General features: G+C 49.7%; 8 protein-coding genes across 8 annotated transcripts; 5 read left to right on the top strand and 3 right to left on the bottom strand.

Moving 5' to 3' along the window:
• Nucleotides 1-61: 61 nt before the first annotated feature.
• N7489_004414 (uncharacterized protein) lies at nt 62-808 on the bottom strand (the record flags this gene model as incomplete). Its single annotated transcript, XM_056710166.1, has 1 exon — nt 62-808. The coding sequence occupies one exon, from the start codon at nt 806-808 to the stop codon at nt 62-64; it is 747 nt and encodes a 248-aa protein (XP_056568587.1).
• An 893-nt stretch (nt 809-1,701) lies between these two features.
• Nucleotides 1,702-2,949, top strand: N7489_004413 (uncharacterized protein; the record flags this gene model as incomplete). The annotated part of the gene is made up of 1 exon (XM_056710165.1): nt 1,702-2,949. The coding sequence occupies one exon, from the start codon at nt 1,702-1,704 to the stop codon at nt 2,947-2,949; it is 1,248 nt and encodes a 415-aa protein (XP_056568586.1).
• A 489-nt stretch (nt 2,950-3,438) lies between these two features.
• On the top strand, nt 3,439-5,680 carry N7489_004412 (uncharacterized protein; the record flags this gene model as incomplete). Its single annotated transcript, XM_056710164.1, has 4 exons — nt 3,439-3,774; nt 3,811-4,001; nt 4,065-4,865; nt 4,918-5,680. The coding sequence occupies 4 exons, from the start codon at nt 3,439-3,441 to the stop codon at nt 5,678-5,680; spliced, it is 2,091 nt and encodes a 696-aa protein (XP_056568585.1).
• Nucleotides 5,681-5,875: 195 nt separating this feature from the next.
• Nucleotides 5,876-6,516, bottom strand: N7489_004411 (uncharacterized protein; the record flags this gene model as incomplete). The annotated part of the gene is made up of 2 exons (XM_056710163.1): nt 5,876-5,929; nt 5,989-6,516. The coding sequence occupies 2 exons, from the start codon at nt 6,514-6,516 to the stop codon at nt 5,876-5,878; spliced, it is 582 nt and encodes a 193-aa protein (XP_056568584.1).
• A 1,496-nt stretch (nt 6,517-8,012) lies between these two features.
• N7489_004410 (uncharacterized protein) lies at nt 8,013-8,552 on the top strand (the record flags this gene model as incomplete). Its single annotated transcript, XM_056710162.1, has 2 exons — nt 8,013-8,322; nt 8,383-8,552. The coding sequence occupies 2 exons, from the start codon at nt 8,013-8,015 to the stop codon at nt 8,550-8,552; spliced, it is 480 nt and encodes a 159-aa protein (XP_056568583.1).
• Nucleotides 8,553-9,360: 808 nt separating this feature from the next.
• On the top strand, nt 9,361-10,578 carry N7489_004409 (wax synthase family protein; the record flags this gene model as incomplete). Its single annotated transcript, XM_056710161.1, has 1 exon — nt 9,361-10,578. One exon carries the CDS (start codon nt 9,361-9,363, stop codon nt 10,576-10,578), a length of 1,218 nt encoding a protein of 405 aa, XP_056568582.1.
• Nucleotides 10,579-10,841: 263 nt separating this feature from the next.
• On the bottom strand, nt 10,842-11,765 carry N7489_004408 (pyrroline-5-carboxylate reductase; the record flags this gene model as incomplete). The annotated part of the gene is made up of 3 exons (XM_056710160.1): nt 10,842-11,016; nt 11,076-11,676; nt 11,729-11,765. The coding sequence occupies 3 exons, from the start codon at nt 11,763-11,765 to the stop codon at nt 10,842-10,844; spliced, it is 813 nt and encodes a 270-aa protein (XP_056568581.1).
• A 939-nt stretch (nt 11,766-12,704) lies between these two features.
• On the top strand, nt 12,705-14,150 carry N7489_004407 (putative proline utilization protein PrnX-like; the record flags this gene model as incomplete). The annotated part of the gene is made up of 1 exon (XM_056710159.1): nt 12,705-14,150. One exon carries the CDS (start codon nt 12,705-12,707, stop codon nt 14,148-14,150), a length of 1,446 nt encoding a protein of 481 aa, XP_056568580.1.
• Between the last annotated feature and the right edge of the window lie 603 nt (nt 14,151-14,753).

The raw sequence follows: 14,753 nt of genomic DNA, 5'->3' as shown, positions 1-14,753 counted from the left end.
TCGAAATAAGACAAACAAAGACGGTCTCTCTCAACACCACCTCCCAGCATCAGCTTTCCCCTCACGAAAGTGGATCGGAATCTTCGGCTTTCCTGCGAAGAGAGAGAGCCGTCGCAGGACACGGCTTTCTTGTCGTCCACAGCAAGATTAAAGGGATTACGACGACGCCACCGATAGCAACAAAGCCGACTGCAAGTGCACTTGACAAAACGAATGTGGCGGCACCCATCTGCCTTGTGCCAGCAGCAAGAGCAGGTACGCCCAACACCAAGCAGAGAATAGAGAGAGTAACGGAAGTGAAAGCTTCGCCGAGACGCCTGAAAAGTTGATGCTTAGCCATACGCCTGGTCGCGACAGGGTCCGGGTAGAGATGTGATTGCCCCCGTAGATCCCGCCAGTCGGCAAAAGCACGGCGGACCATGAGGATAAAACCCCAGTACGTGCCGGGAACGAAGACAAGGAAGAGATACCCGATAATATACGCAGAAGATGAAGGGATGCCCGTGTACATGCCTAGGTACCCATGTTTTGGTAGCCAGTCCTGGCAGGTACAATCATTAGGCCACGAGGGAACACACGCTGTCATATTGCTGACTTCGTCTCGCTTGTGCATGGGAATGATGAAATGATGCCAGGGGATCTTTGGGAAGTCGCCCGGAGGCCAGCCGGCTTGCTCGAGGTCGGAGTCACCGAATGGTAAACGCGAGATTATTTCAACGTCTCCAAACCAGATCTCGTTGACTGCGTTGCCTTGGTCGTAGAAGTGGTCAGACTTCACGCCGTGCACGGCCGAGACTTTGTTTCCCATGTAAGGTTTTGCGAGAGTATATGACGCAGTGGTGATATAACAAGGTGCGGTAGAATGGTTTGATAAAACAATGTTGTGGTATAATAAAGTAGAAGTAGATGAAGATGGATGGTGAGGATTCACTGGACATCTTGCCCCGTTGACCTGGGCAGATGAGCCTGGAGTCTAGTTCACATTGTTTTGGAAGGAGCAAAAGAGGGAAGGCACTTTGGTGTGTCTCTTTGCACTGAGGGAGATGAATCTCCTTGGACTACAACAATGTAACTTGCTAATATCAGTGATTTGAATATATTCTGGGGCTTTAACAAGTTGTTCTCTGCTTTGGAGAGATATTCTATTTTCGACTAAGACACCACACATATTTAAGATTCAGTTCTCAAAAGCTTTCCCTTAGATATGCTCGTCAGTATTTCCACTATGGCAGCACTTGCATATACTTCGATGGGATCGCTGGTTGACAAGGAATGCTCTAACTGGATATTCTAGTATATCCAACCGATAATGTGGCTTTATTTCAGACCAATTAAACTATGTTACCTCTCAGTCTCAATCTTGAGAGTGCTAAAATTGGTCAAAAGGTCTTTGGCGGGGAGTTAAGGTCCTCCCCTGTGAGTGGCCGCCGCCAAGTGACGATCGTGCATGAGGGCGCGTATTTGTGACCAACGACAGGCTCATCAGACTGCCTTGGCCCTGCACTGACTTTCTCTTCGCTTCATCACATCGAATATGCTTGCTTCTTATACGTACCCCGTCCCCCCTGCCGCCCCCCATCACCTTTGGAACATGTATCACCAAATCCTCGTGTGAGATTCGACGTTTCGGAATGTCGATCAGTGACTACACCTACTTTTAAAATCATTGCTTTTCCTCTTCACCTGTCATATAATCCAGATATGATTCCCTCGGCGGCCTTCGTCTTGCCTGTCCTTTTTACTCTCTTGATTGTACATAGTGCCCCGGTTCAGGCCCAGAAGGTTCAACGTGCATCTAAACCAGCCGCGCCCCCAACAGTGGATAAGCCACTGTTAGCAATCCAAATTGGGAGCATAGTGGGCGCCTATGTGATATTTGTCGCTATCCTACTAGCTCTACTTATCTTCATCGGACGACGCCTGCGTCGGACAGTTCAGTCCTCCAACTATACACTACATATGGAAATTCTGAAGCCTGCCAGACCTCCCGTCAGCATGGATCCCAGCCCAGTCTCTCCTATGTCACACAACCTCCCCAGTCCCAAGTCAAGTGGGTTTAGGTCCTGGGGATCACTGAATAGGAGCGCCAGACCCTCCCAACCATCCACGAACGGCAGCATGGTGACCATCGACGAGTCCATCGTCGCAAACGACCGACAACGAGCCCAGCACGATATGGAAATGCTCTATGCAGCGGTCATGGAACACGACGCCCAAAAAGCTTCCGGAGTTGACCTGTCTGCCCGCGAACGAGACCTCCATGCACAGTCACCAGACAGCCAACTCACAAACCCATTCACAGACCGTGGCTCCCACGCCTCAGAGAACTCACTGGCGCCCTTAGCTCCATTGAAATCCCCCAAGGGATTCAATAGCTCCCGCTTATCCAAGCTCTTCAACTCAGGCTCCCGCGCCAATCCAGAACCAAGCAAAGTGCGCTCACCGCGTCTGGCTATCCGCAAAATGCCCATCTCCTCCCCACTGGCCTCGCCAGCAGTGGCCACACCTCAACCCTATGTGCCCGAAAACCCGCCTCTTTCCCCGCGGATTTATAACCCCGGCCCTCCTCCAGTTGCGCCGCGACAGCAGGCGAGCGAGCCGATCAAACCGGCTCCTGGGCGTGCCCGTCCACCGGCACCTTTAGCCCTGTCTACCCCCTCGCCTTCTTCCTCAATCCCATCTAACCTACCTTTCCGTGAGGCGTACCCGCCGCAAAGTGCGCCGGCTACCAAGACCACTATCCTGGAACGGCCGGTGAAGAACCGTGCCGCTCCTGTCACGGGTATGGCGACGCCGTATAGTCCGTACATGCCATTTACTCCTGTGACGCCTTTTACACCCGGGCGCACAGTGACAAAGCGACAGCGGAAGCGAGAGGAACGTGGGAATGGATTGCAAGTATTGAACGAAGATGATCTGGTTAAGGATGATGACGATATCTGGGGATGATAATATGGTAGGGGAACGAGATTTATTATGGAATCACCCGGTCTATTTGGCTTATGTTTAAAACGCCTTGTATAGGTATGGACCTCATTTATTTCTTGAACAATCGTCTGTCATCATGTAGAGCCCTGTCCTGAATGAATTCCTGTACATTCCAACTCACTACTGCCCCAGGGCACTCCGAATTGGTCTATGCCTTGATCATCCCACGCTCTAGTACCAACTCCAGGTTTATATAATGCACTAGATCAAATAGCATCGAAATGATCCCTCCAGGGCGCGCTTTTGACTAGTTGCATTTTGTGGCCCCCAAAGCATGCGGTATCTTTGCGAATATTATTGGGGGAATACCTGCATAAGTAGTAGAAGATCGACAACCACTCCCGGGGCTGAGCATCGTATTATTGCGCTCAGCCTCAGTGTACGTTATTATAAACAAAAGATTCGCTGTTCTTCTGCAAACCATCTGACTTCAATGCAGAAATCTGGACCATGGAGCTACACCCATTGTCGCAGCCAGACGAACTGCCCATGGACAAGCTAACCACTTGGTCACAGTCATTGTCAAGGTCGAAGTGTCGATTGGTCGGAAACAAAAAGTCTGAAGATTGGAAAAAGGCGCTTTATCTAGGGTCCTTCTCTACCTTCGTGGTGCTGGTGTTCAATGTTGGCTTCGTACTCTGGGCAGTCACGAATCATGGGCTGCAGGGTGATCAAGCTGTCCTCTTCACTGGGGACTGCGAGAAATCAAAACGGATCAGCACGGGGTTTCACTTCGTGATTAATATTCTAGGAACTATTCTGTTAGGTGCTAGTAACTACGGCATGGTCAGTCACTGAATCATTGATATTCAGAAAGGATAGGGACTAATAGAATCTACGAAGTACAGCAATGTCTCTGTGCTCCGACCAGGGGGGGATATTGATCGTGCTCACTCTAGAGGGAAGTGGCTGGATATTGGCGTGCAAAGCACGCGGAATCTCTGGCACATTCCCTGTATAAAGCTTTTTCTTTGGATCTGTCTGGCTTTTTCATCGCTCCCTTTGCATCTCATGTAAGTCTCCTGACGTTATTCGCGAGATTGGCAATGGATGCAATGTCTCATCTTTCTCCCCAGGTATAATTCTACCATATTCCAAACCCTGTCAGTCTACAAGTACCAAGTGCTTGTAGGGAATAAGCCCTTTTCTAGGTTCAATATAAACAATGTGAGACTCCCTGGTCAAAACTCGCCTGATACGACCTTTTCAAGACTGCTGGAGAAGGACATGAACGGGACGCTCGAGTACTTCAACAATAGCGAGTGTATCTCCAAATACGCAAATGGCTTTCAGACAAATTATGCCAACTTGCTTCTTGTTACGGATGATTATAATTCAACCACCCAAGACTTCGGCAACTTCACGGACTATGGACCACCTGAAACCGACCCCTACCGCTGGATATGCGCTGGATACGGCTCCGCTTCATTGCACCGACACTGCACAAGCCTTGTACCGGAGCTACTCGCAGATCCAGACAACTGGGCGGTACCGGCAGGACTTTCAAGCTTTTCGGGTAAGAACTTTTCACTCCACTCGACAGATCTCAAAGTCAAGTATTGCCTGAGCGAAAGCGTCCCGGAAAGATGTACTGTAGAGTACAGCCTTCCGTTGATTATTGTAGTGATTATTTCAAACATCATGAAAATTGTCATCCTCTGTTGGATTACCATCACCATGGCCGAGACTCCCATTTTGACCACAGGGGATGCCATTTCCTCCTTCGTCGAGATACCCGATCATACCACAAGAGGACAATGTCTACTCTCGCGCGACGTGGTAATCAAGCCGGTCAATAAGAGCCTGAGATTCGATGCAAAGCCAAGACGATGGGGATCGCCCGTGTCTGGTCAACGATGGACGATCTGTCTCTTATCGTTCGTGAATCCACCATAACCCCCTTTTCTTCGACCTAACCCATCACTTTAGATATTCTATTGCCATCCTTGTCTGCGTTTCATTCCTCGTAATAGGCGTGGCCGGGAGAGATAGCGGGATTTGGGCCGCTGGTCTCGGAGAGCCGAGCGTCTCAAACTTGATAATCGGCTTACCTTCCTCCCTGGTGGCAAACACTATCATAGCCAATACCCCCCAGGTCGTGTTCTCGATATTGTACTTTTCATCCAATGGTATCTTCACCATCATGGCGCTCGCCAATGAATGGAGCTACCACGCCCTCAAACGGAAGGGTCTTCGGGTTTCCACGCTTCCCCGGGGCTCCCAGCGAAATTCATTCTTCCTGTCCCTTCCATACCGATACTCGCTTCCTCTCCTGACCCTTTCGGGCATTTTGCACTGGCTCATATCCCAGAGTTTCTATCTGGTGAGCATTAAGTCGTACGGGATCGGGCTGACTCGGGAGCCTGCGGACGATACCACCACGTGTGGGTATTCGCCGGCTGTGATTCTGAGTACGCTTTCTGTTGGGGTCGCCATGTTGGTGTGTCTTGTCTTGATGTCATTTAAACGATTGAAGTCCGGTATGCCAGTGGCAGGGAGTTGTAGTTTGGCTATTGCTGCTGCTTGTCATCCTTTCTTGTCGGGTCTGGATGCGATGGAGGAGACAGCTGGAATCGATGCTACACTTCCGTTAAAATGGGGGGTTGAAATGCCTGAGTGTGATGGGGTAGGGCATTGTGCACTCTCCAGTGGACAAGTGGAGTTTCCGCTGGATGGAAGCGTGTATGAGTGAATAGTTAATTAGAGAGCTTGTAAGGTAATCTATCACTGAGAGATGAATGCCGTTGGCAAGACCCTCCACGAATTGTCGACCTCGTTCTCAGTTATTTGGACCTATACGATCCCCGTAATGTAGTTATCAGTGATGCCATCCACAGCTGACAAGTCTTTCTTTATATTTCTCTAACATGGCCCAACAAAATCCGGCCTATTTCTGCCAAACATGCGCCATCTCCGCTCGAATCATTGCCATCAAGACGACCTGTTGCCATCAACTATTAGCCATGCCTCTCACATATCTACCACCAACATTCAACATACCAAGCTGAGGTCTACCCCTTTAGCCACGCGAACCCTCAAAACCGAGACATCCCGATCCCGCACAAACCGCTTCTTGATATTGTTCGAATGAACCGAGATCTCCGCAATCGTCGCATTACCAACATTAACATAATTCGTTAACCCCATCGCATCGCGCGGTCGCATCTCGAACACCGCACCAGAACCCAATATCCTCCCATTAATCGCCGTATGTTGCGACGTGAAGAATTTATTATGGCAAAGCTCGGCGATCTTGTTGCCGCTAGCGTCTTCTACAAGCCACCCGATCTTACGTCGTAGGTCGAAGACTGGCCGGCCCGAGGCATCCTTCAACGGTCGTCTCAGCGTCATCGAGCTATAACCCCCCGGGCCTTCGACGGAGAAGAGTTTCTCGCCGTTATCGCCTGCGATCGTGATATCTTGGAGATGGCGGTCGTGGACCCTTACCCATACGACGGATTCCTGCTCGGTCGTATGGCCTTCGATTAGGCAGACTGGTGAAGGTGGGGCTTGGAGCTCTGCGTCCATTGTGGCTGAATCAGGTGCCAAGAGCAGGAGGACCGGGTGGGTGTTTGGGGTTATGAGAACAGGACAAAGGTTGGGGGCGGATAGATGGTAGGAAAAGAATATACAGAGAATCAGGTGAGGTTTCTCTATGCCCTGACAGCAAGAGACTACGGGTTCCACACTCCCGAAATGGTAAATGCGCAGTGGTGGGTCTGTTCAGCCTGCATATACGCGGAAGGAAGCTTGTTGCCAGGTTGAAGGAATGCGTAAATAGGCTCGTGGAAGTTTCCCACGTTAGGGCTGGATGTTTGGGGGCCAGAAATTGGACTAACCAAGGAAAGATTGTGTCGTAAATATCGTAACAGCTAAAGGGGTGGGGATATTTGGATTATATGAAAGCGGGACGGGATAACCCCCTTATGCAAGGCTTCGGGCGTCGACTAGTGCCATTGGCGCCACGGCCGATGCTTAAAGTGGACCAAGCTTTCAGTGGGGGCTAGACGTGAAGAAGACATGAGAGCCAATAGTAATCGGTCTGATATTCGACGGAGTATAAGGGGATATGTAGTATTAAGACTTAGTATGGCATAATATCTTTTACACTAGGTATAAGAGTAGGAAGTCTAGGATTATTCAAGTTGATAACTGTCTAGTTCATTTCCAACGGAAGCATTGATTTCCTGCTTTGAACTATGGCCTCCCTTTGGTTTGATTGCCAGGTGAATCAACTCCACGTATGGACATATAGCGCCAGGGCATATTGGGGCCATCGGCAAAACCAACCGGTAAAGGATTGTGAGTTTTTTCATGATGAGTTAGGAAGATTTCGCATGATCTCATCTCACTCAGCGAGGAAGTGACAATTATCATTAATGCCTCAATTTGACCCACGCGAAGTATGGGGCCAATATGCTCTTAGTGCTTATGTTGTATACGGATATCTCTTGTACTAACAGAGTAGGGAGTCTAGTGCTATCATTATAGTGCCTGCGTAGGAGTCCAGTTGAATCTGGACTAGAGATCCCTATTGATCAAGTTGTATATAAGATAAAAACAGAAAAAGGCACGGAGAAGCCGAGCATTAATGGTGGACGGCGAGTGCCACGGGGACAAATCTCTCTTCCATATGACCCAATGCACCACACCATATAGCACGATATGTTACAAGTCTGTAAGACAGTTCTGGCCCCTAACACAGGTGGAATCTGGAAGGCCGGAGTGGAGTCGACACTGGAGCCGGAAGGTCACTATAGAGGCGAAGAAATTAGATAGCAGTACAAGGCAATGAAAACATAGCCCCCTCAAGGGATATTCATTCCAATTTACTCCATGAGGGAAAAGGTAGTCAAACCCGAGGACCAGAGACATCAAGGACTAAAGAGGTCACGGACCAGAGACGAGGTATAAAGCAGCCTGTCCTCCCAGCCGACAATCGATCCAAAGCACTATCTTCCTTACTCGCTCAAAGCTCCTCAATTACTTCCAAAATCTTCCAAAACTCCCTTTCTACCTTCAATATGGTTTCTTTCAAGACTCTCCTCGGCGCTGTCGCCATTGCTGCCTCTGTCCAAAGCGGCTCCGCTATCTTGGTCACGATTTCCCTAGACGTTGCCCTTGGAACCATCGGCGGTGTCATTGGCGCCGCTGGTGGTGTCACCGGAGGTGTCTCCGCTGCTGTCGCCAACTCTAAGCGAGACGTGAATGAGATCGAGGCAGCACCTATCAGCCGTGTTAAGAGACAATCTTACGGCACCAAGTACGACTGGGAGCAATGCCACCAGCAACTCACTACCTCGACCATCGACTTCAATGGCGAGGCACCTGGCAGTAAGTGATCTCGCTATTACAATGCTAGAAGGGCCTGTTTTAGCTAACAGATATGTTCAGCCGTGGTTGTCAGCGGTATGCCCCCGGCTTGCATGACCCTTGCCACTGTCCTTACTGGCAAGTTCGATCAGGGCAACCCGGTTCCGCTCAGCAACAACGCGGTCCGTTTCACTGGCTTGACCGACGACGATGTCAAGCAGATGGAAGACGCTCTGAATGCTCACGCCTAGATCAAACGGGTACGGTCTCCCGGTTGGTGAGCATTGTGAACTAGTTATACAAGGGATGCTGGTATTATTCGTTTGTTTAGCTTTGGATCTGCTGAATCTTGTCTAGATCAGAATTTATACTGGCTTGTGAAATCTACTCTATACTGTTATCTCTATATTGGTCCAAGTAACCCATTTTCGCTTAGTAGACCAAAGGTTTGTCAGAGCATGGCTTCCCAGTTCGTCACATTTCCATAACGCGTGCCTGGGCGAAATCCATGGATGTATGTCAAACTGGGATATGACCCTCCCTAAGCCCTAAATCCAATAACGTATACTATATATGATCAAGCCACACATAATGTATCTTCTATGTAAGACATTAACCGCTCCGTTAGCTGGTAGTTGTGGTAAGGGGTAATATATAAGCTGTGTTTCTACTACAAAGGGCAACAGTCTATGTTTCATGGGGCTTGAGACCCTATTGCTCAACAATTTGAAGGTCCAACTGGCTCCACACAATGTATCGTATTTGGATAAAGGTTATTACTCGTGTGGGGCTGTTTCTGCACGCAGATGGAGTCTGCTTTTTGGGGGCCGTCGTGTACACTGCCGTTCACGTTTGGGGGCCAGCTGCTCCACAGCCCCATATCTACACCTTCCTGCCGAATGGCCCCCATGATTAAAATAACACGCCTGGTAATTTCGGCAGGGGGGACAGGAGAAAAATGCCCAACCTATATCAGATGCGCCGCACTGATTCTGCGCAATTTTACCCTCAAAGGACTGATTTAAAGAACAGTCAGTAGGTAGTGCGGCGAAAGAAGCCATGGCATTGGAACAAGCTATCCAAGCCTTACGACCAGTGCTCTACCTTGGTCTGTCAGGGCTTGCATTTGCCATCTCTTTGCATGCACCGAAACAGGGACAACGCCTAGCACTACTGCCGCTGATTCTAATCCCTGCTTTCCTCTCCTTGTCTGCGGCACTCCATGTGCCATTTGCCCCTGGTGTCTCGCTTGTCTGGGCTCAAGCATTAACAGGATATATCCTGCATACCATATCGACCTTACACCTTGAGGGGATACCACCACCTTGCCCCTCTGTACCAGGTTCGCCGACACCTGGATCGAACACCTGCTTCGGCTTCAACTTCGGTTACTTCCGCCGAATTTGGCTGAATCCACGTTTGATACGTGTGCATTCAAACCAGGCCGTACGGGAACGACCAACGCAGTCTCGCGGGGTATTCCTTGTCCTACAGCTCTCCAAGCTGCTCACGTACTACATCATCCAAGCAAAAATTGCCCCTGCGCTATATGACGAGGTTGTCATTGACATCCTACCCGATGATGTTGCTCCATATCAACAATCTCTCTGGCGACCCTTGAATGGGTTCACGGCGCGAGAGTGCTTGAATGTGACATTTGTCACCTTCTCATCTTTCTGGACGACATTTGTGTACCTCGATGGGACGAATGCCCTGATGGGCGCACTTTTTGTCATGTTCGGCCTGGATGATCCAGAGGACTGGCCACCACTTTTTGGACACCTCTCCCAGGCAGTTGGGCTGCGAAATTTCTGGTCACGGTTCTGGCACACGCTACCCATGAAGCCTTACAGAAGCATTGGGGAATCCATCAGCCTTCGGATCATCGGGTGCTCGCCTCGGTCGTTCGAGCATAAGTCGATCATTGCCTTGGTTGCATTTGGGCTCTCGGGCGCCGCCCACGCTTTGATAGACTGGCAACGTAGGAGCCCTGATTGGCATTTGAATATTTACTGGTTCCTACTCAATTTTATCGGTTGCATGGGCGAGTCCCTTTTCGTCAAGATGCTTCGCCAGTTAGCAAGGAGAGCTGGTCGACAGCATGATCTGCAGACTCTTGAGGAAAGCTGGCTTGGCCGTTTTGTTGGGTATGTCTGGGTTTGCGTCTTCTTCTGCTGGACGGTGCCAATGTGGCGTTTTCCTGAAATTCACCGGCAATCTTTGGCATTCCAGAGCATGAGGCAACTCCTGTCGAACATGCAAATAGTTCAACGTTAGAGGCGCTCATAATTCACCGCATGTATCCATGTGTGGACAAGCAGTGGAAAGACTATGTCATTGCAGATACTGAGACCGTACAGTCAAGTAGCGTCTTGCAGTATGAAGTTACAAGTGGAAAGGCCATTTTTGAAAGGAATCATTTTGAGTACAATTTCACAGGTCGTTACAGGCCTGTGTACATACACTGACTATATAGTCATGTTTTCTGAATCTAATATCTCCCGCATAACCCTATACCTCTGTATCTATCTAGACCTCATCTACATTTTCTCCTTCAAATGCGTATTCCCCCTAACAATTGCCTCCGCAAAATCCGACCTCGTCCCCGCCTTCTCAAGACTCAAAAGCGTCTGGATCGTACACCCCCTCGGCGAAGAAATACTCTCCCTAACAGCGGCTGGATGCTTCCCAGACTCCAAAACAGCCGACAACCCCCTAATCCCCTGCAAAACCAACTCCATCGCATCCCCCGTTTAAACCCCTCCGCAACACACCCATCCAGCAACCCCTCAATCGGCAGCGTCAACGTCGCCATCGTCGCCCCAACAAGTACGGTCGCCAGCCCAATATGCTCAGCTCCTAGGTACTTAACCGCACCGACATGCTGGAAAATCCACTCCGTGATGTCAACCATGGAGATCGGGATCGTCGGCGCAGGAGTCTCGATGATCGTCATCGATTCGCCAAACTGCGCACCCATGTTCGGAATAGCTTTCATGAGATGCGGGGGATCTGCGCTGGCATCTGGGTTTATGAGATTGGTGAGGGTTTCGCATGATTGGCCTGCGAGCATGCTGATGACGAGTTTTCCGGCGAGGGCGTCACGGACGCCTTCTTCGCCGAGCACGGCTTCCGCCATGAAGGGTTTGCAGGCCAGGATTATTATGTCGGCTTCTTGCATTGTTTGGACGGTTTGGTCGGAGACGATTTTGATTAGTTGTTGGTGTTCGGGTGCGATTGTTGTTTGTAGACGGGATGCTGAGCTGGCTGTTTTTGTGCATGCAATGAAGCGGGTGATTGGATTTGGTGTGGTCGAGGTGCTTTTTGAGAATGCGCTGTTTAGGAGGCCGTTTAGTACGGCGCCTCCCATGTTACCTTGGGTTTGTTAGTTGTGGTTTAGTATATATGTGGTTTTATGTTTACATACCGCATCCAATGAATCCGAGGGTTTGTCCTGAGGCCATAATGGTATGTAATGGTATTCTGATATTCTAGATGCCGAGAGAGATGGAAGTTCGATTGTGCTCGGGTTGGGGGTTGGCTATCTCTTTGACTCATGCATGTCGGGTGAGGTGTCCGACATTGGCGGTAGCCGCTACCGACCTTTCTTTTGAGATTTTATAATATTTTATAATATTCTAGGGGTATGATGTTTGAAGGGTTGTCTTTTCCTGAGTTATTTCAATGATGTGAATTGATGTGCCAATTACCCTTGAATGATTCTTTATTCTTCTTTCTCTATCTATAGGTGAAAATATACACTATTGCCGAATATCATCTAGATCTGGTGAAGTAGCTATAAGCGAGTCTCTCTGGTTCCCTTTGCATGCTTACTATATGAATAAAACCAGTGTATCCCACTCCGAATGAATACGAACACTTAAACAAGATGCATCTGCAGATGCAGATGCATGTGTATCTGATTCTTGCCTCAGGCACCCATCCGTATAACAGATTTCCGCATTGGGCTTGGCTTCGCATCGAATGCAGCAGGATTCCTATGTATCGTCTTTGATCTTTCCATTCTCTCTCCTCTTTTTATTAGATCTCCTATATCAGTCAAGATCTAAATCCTCTCCTATGACTTGAATTGTTCATCACATCCAGCACTTGTTTTATTTGCAGATCGCCCCGCTCTTTCCCCCCACCTCAGAAGCAGCTGTCGTCATCCTCGGAGAAAGCGACTTGGCTCTTCCCCCGAATCTATTTCGGTCTGCGTTTTACTCCATTAGGATCGGGCGTACAATAATAGGTAGGTTGTTTCACTCTTATCTTGGCAAAGGCGTGGTTTGGCCTTGGGCTGTCTTTGGCTAACTGGAACTTCGCAGATTTCTGACTTTCTCTTCCCTTTTCTCTCCTTGTTTACACCTATCCTTTTTAGGTTCCCAATACGAACCTCCTACATGCCTCTCACCATCCTCTCCCGATCCCAGCTCCGCGAGCTGCTACATGCGCTCTCCCGCGACGAGATTCTTAATCTACAACGCAATCTCGCCGACGCCCTACGAGAATACTCCAGTGGATCCCAGGAGAAGGGTTGCTCGGCAGCTTACCAACCCCAGCGAACTGCCATCACTCGTCAGAATGGCTGTACCACCCTCTTTATGCCCGCCAGCACGGGCCAGACAATTGGCATCAAGATGATTTCCCTGCAGGACGGGGGCGCTGCCGGCTGTGCTGTTGAACGGGACACGGTGGATATGCAGGGGAAGGAACAGATTTCCTCGCGTAGACGAGGCTCTTTCCGAAACTCAGTGGCTTCCATATCCTCCGACTTGAGCGATTTGTCCGTGGGCTCCCAAGAAGACAAAGAAGACAGTAACTCGATTAGCCCCGTTACCACCACGAACAGCAGTGCGGCAGGATCAAGCACGGATAGTTCCACCCTGCTCACTGGTTGTGTCAATCAGCAGAATGTCACCTCGAACATTTCTAGAACTCTTGGCGCTTGGCCGGGTGCAGGAACTCGTGACACATCGCCGCGCGGCAGTGTGACACTCCTAGATGGCGAAAGTCTGCCATTCGCCCTGATAAACGCCCATGAGCTGACGGCATTCCGCACGGCCTTGGCTTCCCTGATGATGTTCAACAGGCGCAAGAAGGTGCGCACTCTTCTCGTATTCGGTGCAGGTACCCAAGCTTACTGGCACATCCGCTTGGCGTTGGTCCTCCGCGGTGAGGACATCCGCCGGGTATATATTGTGAACCGGTCTTTCGATCGCGCAGCCAAGCTTCTGCAAGAAATCTATCAGCCCGAGAATTCCGAATGGCGCGGGGACGTAAAGTTTTCTGCCGTTAGCACCGATTTCGGCGAGTACGGTCGCATTCTGAAGGAACATGTACGCAAGGCCGATGCAATCTTCTGTTGTACTCCCTCTCCAGAACCCCTTTTCCCTGCGGAGTACCTCACCTCGGGCGAAGGCCGCCAGAAGGGGCGGTTGATTTGTGCGATTGGGTCATATAAGGCACACATGGCCGAGATCCACCCGGATATCCTCCGAGATGAGGTCAATTTACAGGCTGCGCATAGCCATTGGCACAAGAAGGTCCACCGTAGTGGTGTGATTCTAGTGGATAGTCTAGACGCGGCCCTTAAGGAGGCGGGTGAGATCATTCAAGCCGGAATTAAGCCAAAACAGGTTGTCGAGTTGGGCGAGCTACTGATGGTGCGTGATGCCACCCGTGAGGCGGCGACTGTGGATGAGGAAAAGAGCCTGCGTGAATGGGCACAACGGGGGAATGTCATCTACAAATCGGTTGGACTTGGACTGATGGATCTCGTGACGGGCGGAGATTTGGTGCGCTTGGCACGGGAGCGGAAGTTGGGGACCACAGTGGAGGACTTTTAAGACTTTTAGGACCTTTTTAGGGGCGTTTAAGGGTGTTTCAGGGCTTTGACGACTTCTCATTCGATACCTTTTTGCTTATTTTACTTTGCTTCCTATTGGCTGACCTTAAGACTTCAATGTTCCCTCGTCCCAAGGAAATTTCGGAGATCAACAGATCTCCAGGGAGCCACAATATCTCTAAATCCAGAGAACCCTGACCTGAACTTCCAAATACATGACATAATATAGCTATGCCCATGATCTTGAGTATCAAAATAGCATTCTAGAGCTGCAAATAATAAAAAGAAACAATATCTTCCATATAAATCAAGCTCGGAGATCAAGTCAAAAGCTCGTAAATATCTACATAAGGGTGGTAAGTGGGCTGATGGTCTGCGTCATAGTGTATGTAACCTCCCTCTCGGACAATCTTCCCTCTTTTTTTTTCTCTCTGAGCAATCTCCAGCATCGCATTACCAATCCAGCTATTGGTATTGGGTTTGGGTCTTTGCTTTAGCTGCCTCGCCTGCTGTTGTTGGCGCATAATCGTCCTCCACCCCGCGCAGTGAGGGGCCAAAGCAGAGATCAAAGTCTTTCCTATAAAAAGGTCTTGTGACTCTCCAA

This window comes from Penicillium chrysogenum, assembly GCF_028827035.1.
Source record: "Penicillium chrysogenum strain IBT 35668 chromosome Unknown utg000002l_segment0_segment0, whole genome shotgun sequence".
Taxonomy (NCBI): domain Eukaryota; kingdom Fungi; phylum Ascomycota; class Eurotiomycetes; order Eurotiales; family Aspergillaceae; genus Penicillium; species Penicillium chrysogenum.
The sequence above is the reverse complement of the archived record's forward strand: the minus strand, read 5'-3'. Positions and strand labels throughout refer to the sequence as shown.